The 5,125-nt window shown below is 46.8% G+C and overlaps 1 protein-coding gene across 1 annotated transcript; it reads left to right on the top strand.

Moving 5' to 3' along the window:
* Positions 1–4,177: 4,177 nt before the first annotated feature.
* Positions 4,178–4,940, top strand: LOC119312786 (thaumatin-like protein). The gene has a single exon (XM_037588550.1). The coding sequence runs from the start codon at positions 4,228–4,230 to the stop codon at positions 4,756–4,758; it is 531 nt and encodes a 176-aa protein (XP_037444447.1). The 5' UTR covers positions 4,178–4,227; the 3' UTR covers positions 4,759–4,940.
* Positions 4,941–5,125: the final 185 nt, after the last annotated feature.

The following is a 5,125-nucleotide window of genomic DNA, read 5'->3' as shown; positions in this document are numbered from 1 at the left end:
TGAATCATTGTTATTGTTGCCTCACAACTTGACCAAAAATATTCTTCCAGCTAAACCACAATTCCAATTCTATTCACTAATCCAGTGAGGATCCCAGACCGCTTGTAACCGTAAGCACGACTGTCATGATAGTTGTACACTCTGCAGATGTTAGTGCCCTGTCCCCACGCGTAGTGATTTCATCGCCCACTAAAGCGACTAAAGAAACCTCCTTTTTGCCATTACTTGTACTTCGTTTGGTGCATGGCCCATAGATCACTACATGCCTTAACAAAGGTCAACCCTAGTATGTGTGGGACTGGGGTGAACCAGCAAAGGGCCGGTTCTAGAGAGTAGACATCCCAGGACAACATGTGCCACCACATGTCTGGTATGGAACAGCTTGCTGAGTAATTTGGAAGACTTTAGCGATTTTGTCTTGTCGGATGTGTGGGACTGGTATAGCGATACCTATGAGACCACAAGGTGCAAGAGGGGCATGTCTATAGCTATACATACGGGAAACCTTAGCAATTGTGAAAAGGGCCTGCGGATATAGCGATATCCTACAGGGGAAACCTATGGCAAAGCAGGACAAATGAACTAGGGTTGACCTTTGTAAAGGCATGTAGTGATCTATGGGCCATGCACCAAACGAAGTACAAGTAATGGCAAAAAGGAGGTTTCTTTAGTCGCTTTAGTGGGCGATGAAATCACTACGCGTGGGGACAGGGCACTAACATCTGCAGAGTGTACAACTGTCATGACAGCCATGCTTACGGTTACAAGCGGTCTGGGATCCTCACTGGATTAGTGGATAGAATTGGAATTGTGGTTTAGCTGGAAGAATATTTTTGGTCAAGTTGTGAGGCAACAATAACAATGATTCATGTGGTTGCGATCCACGGTCGATCCCCTTTTTAATGAACTAATTTTGGGAATGGGAACAATTAGCTCACCTAGAAAACTACTCCCTCTGTTTGTTTTTTACCCGCACCTAAGGCCTTGCGCATAGACCAAGGAAAAAAACTGTCTAAGGCCTTGACCCTTGAATTTTTCTCTTAATCACCACACTAATTAATTCTACAAGAATATATCATGTCGGGCCCCAGCCGGCAACCAATCAATGTACGTGCGTTCCTTTTTTTCCTATGCTAATTAAGGCTGCATGCCACACAGTGTGTTATTCGTCAGTGGCTTTAATTGTCACAGGAACCGAGGAACTCAACCACAGTGCGCGGCAGAAATGTAGAAAAACGCTTCAGCCTTATACGCAGGTAAAAAACAAACAGAGGGAGTAGGATGCTAATAAATGAATGAGTCATAAGTGTAGGATGCCTTTGCATTTGTTAACCCCTTTAAAGCTTATATTCCTTTTATTATACCTTACATGTCATTTATTTCCCCCACTTGCTGAGTACCAACCATAACTGTACTCATACTCGCTTTTCCCCACATTATGCTCAAAACCGCTGCTCAGAAGATGAAGCTGAAGATGAGTTATACTACGAGGAGTTCTAGGCGCGTTGACCCCCAGTCGAGTTACCTGTGGAGTTGGAGTCTGTCCACTGATGTTTCACCATTCCGCTGATGTTTCGTCGAGAGTTCGTTTAGTCTTTAAAAGACACTTATTCGTGTAATAAAGATACTATTGTGACATTGGTACTGTGAAATGCTATTATTCTGGCCGTATGTGTGAAACTTGTTCCTGGGCACACATGCGATGAACACTTGATTTAATCCTCAAAATCGGGTATGACACACAGCTGCCTAAGACAATTGTTGATGTTGGCGAGTACCCCACTCACTGTAATGAACAGCAATCTCCACATATTACCAAGGAAAATGATGCCCTGTTTGCTTTAAGATATGAGCAGGATGGAAGAAGAGGCCTAAGCTGGAGGGGTAGATTCTGTCTGGATGTTGATTTTGGACCAGTTTGCCAGAAACTTAATCCATGCAATTGTCACAGGATTTGCTCTGATGACCAGCACGTTACTGAATGTGACTTTTCACCTGTGCCTGACGATGCTGTCGCATGCCAAAATTGCTGTGTTGTGGATTACTAAGATGTCCTTGTTTTCGCGAGGGCATGTGTCCGACAACTTGTTGCAGTTTCAAATTGTACCTAGACGTGCATCATGGATCATTTTGAGGAAACATGTTCGAGCCATATGTAATATGTTCAAACAAACATTGGAATATATGCGCTGAAACATGGTTCTGATCGTTTGCGTTCATATGTTTTGCTGAGGCTTAATTATCATAACCGAAGAGTTTAGACTTACTCCATAGATGATTTTTCTCACACCAGACTTATGTTTGTTTAACATTTTCAAAAGGTTTAACATTTGGGTAGAAAAATCTTGGGGCTAGCTCCACATGGAAACTTGCTTCAGATCAGTCTACGTAAGACGTCCAGGTCCTGTGGAAAATTTGAAAGAACGGAGCTAATTTTCTTCTGCTAAAAATAATTGGATGCATGAACATGAACGAGAGCTAGCGCGCACCGCTCCGCGATCATCGGCCAAAATAACACGTCTGTCTCCAAACCACTGACTTGTGCAGAGAAACCGGCGGCTTGATGATCTCTTCCTACTAGTAGTTAGGCCCGGCAGCCCCACACGATTTTCCAGAGTTTTTGGTTTCCTACATATCGTCCAGATGAATCCTTTTTTCCACAGATTTTTCCATGGACTGACCGCCTACTAGTCTATGGATCCTTCTTCCACAGATTTTTCCATGGACTTTTCTTGATTCCACAGATCTTAGCACGAGGTGTACTCAACCTGCAGCTGTACATATGTGACTGCCCTAGCTTACAAGTTTAACCGAGCTTAAATCTTCGTATCTTAACCAGCTTGGCGGCCCTTGCACTAGAACGAGGGCATCTAGATGGACCATATTGATTGTAAATGACAAATTCTAGCCACCAATGCAACACGGCAACGAAAGCAAAACTTAGACAAGCTAGCAAGCGCTATAAAACTCTGCTAGGTTTTTTTTTTGAAACGAAGGCAAAAGTTTTGCCTCATCGATTAATTAAGCAGAAGAGAGTTGCTCGGTTAATTAGGGAAAACTGAGCGAAAACCAGATTGCCCAGTTAATTATGGAGAACCGGGCTAAAACCCTCACAACTGCTGAGCGGCACACATAGAAAGCCCCCGCACACCACTCCAAAGAGGGCCTCGACGAGACCGCACGCAGGTGTCATCGTCATCACTCCTCCCCTAGAGGCGTCATCGCCATCCCTACACTTTGAGCAAACGACTCCGACTTCGCCGTAGGCGATCGTCGACTCAACCCACACTGTAGCGGACACATGAAGCTGCATGAAGATCGATGCCAAAACCTCAGCCTCCTGTGGCCCGACAACGCAACTCCAACTCTGACGGAGAACTTAGTAGGACAAAACCAGGCACGGCTGGCGCCACGGAAGATCGCCGAACGGGCAACCTGCAGCCAGTCATCGTATACCACAGGGCCTCGCCACCGCAGCTTCGACTCCATAGCAACAAGCAAACCGAGGCAATACCATGGACACGCCGAAGAAGAGCCGACTACCGCAACCATTGCCACGTCGCCGACATCGCTCCCACCATCATCGTTGCCGCAGAAGCCTGGACGCCACCAACCATCGGTCCCGCTTGCCGATGCCGAGCTCCAAGACGAAGCCCCCAAGAGGGAAAAATATTTAATTTCCTCGCAATGCGTCAGATTGGCCGGATGCCGTTTTGAGCATGCTGCCTAACTTTATCCGCTGACCAGTCGTTTGTGAACAATGAAACTTCTTCACTAGTATGATATTTTCGCCAAAAAAGTAGTAGCTGTGATTTCTCTTACTTTTTGCTGGTGTCCTGCTGTGCTGCGGACGTAACTTCATTGTTATTATTATGAAGAAGAAGGAAGAGTTGTTCTTGCAAGTTCCAACAACTTGATGTGTGGTGCATGGAACTACACGTACGTACGTGTTTTCGATCCTGATCTGTGTGAAAGATAAATCTATGCGATTGCGAAGTGGCTCATGGACAGAGTCGAGTCTCCCTGTTGATTGATGATGAATGCGTGGAAATCGCCAAGTCACACGAATTGACTCAAGGACACCATCCTTGACTTTATCCCAGTTGTCCTTCCATCCCGGAGTCCCGGCCATCTATAAATACCCATGCCCCTTCGTCCCTAGCACATCAATCATCCCGCACTACTACCAAACCACGTGTAGACGACACAGAAGCAAAGCAACTTGAAATGGCTTCGTCCCACCTGGCAGCAGCTGCCTCCATGGTCCTCTTCCTTGCCGTGTTCGCTGCCAGCACGAACGCGGCGACGTTCAACATCAAGAACAACTGTCCCTACACGGTGTGGCCGGCGGCCACCCCGATCGGCGGGGGTCGGCAGCTCAACACCGGCGAGACGTGGACCCTCGACGTCCCCGCGAACACGCCCTCCGGCAGGGTGTGGGGCCGCACGGGCTGCAACTTCAACGGCAACTCCGGGAGCTGCCAGACTGCAGACTGCGGCGGCGCGCTGTCGTGCACGCTGTCCGGGCAGCCGCCGCTGACCCTGGCCGAGTTCACCATCGGCAACGGCCAGGACTTTTACGACATCTCTGTCATCGACGGCTTCAACCTGCCGTTGTCATTCTCCTGCAGCAACGGGCCCAACCTGGTGTGCCAGGCCGACAAGTGCCCCGACGCCTACCTCTTCCCGACCGATGACACCAAGAACCACGCCTGTAACGGCAACAACAACAGCTACCAGGTTACCTTCTGCCCATGAGGAAGAAGGTATCATCGTAGCTAGTAGCGGACGATACCACCACCAGCATAATACGCGTACATACACTGAGTGTGAAGAATAAAGTTTGTTACATAAGATGAATATAAGACGATGTCGTGAAAATAAGGCTGTCCGTGCGTGCAGTGTACGCATTTCTACTATATAGCTTATAATTTAATTTATGTACCAGAGCCCTCAAATTAAATACTCCCTCCATTCCAAAATAGATGACTCAATTTTATATTAATATTGTACTAAACTTAGTACAAAGTTGAGTCGTCTATTTTAGAATGAAGGGAGCATGTTCTATGGTTATCAAACACTACTCCATACATGTTCCACGATTAGTTTTCCTTTTTTACAAGAG

The sequence above is a fragment of the Triticum dicoccoides genome, chromosome 5B, assembly GCF_002162155.2.
Source record: "Triticum dicoccoides isolate Atlit2015 ecotype Zavitan chromosome 5B, WEW_v2.0, whole genome shotgun sequence".
Taxonomy (NCBI): Eukaryota; Viridiplantae; Streptophyta; class Magnoliopsida; order Poales; family Poaceae; genus Triticum; species Triticum dicoccoides.
The sequence above is the reverse complement of the archived record's forward strand: the minus strand, read 5'-3'. Positions and strand labels throughout refer to the sequence as shown.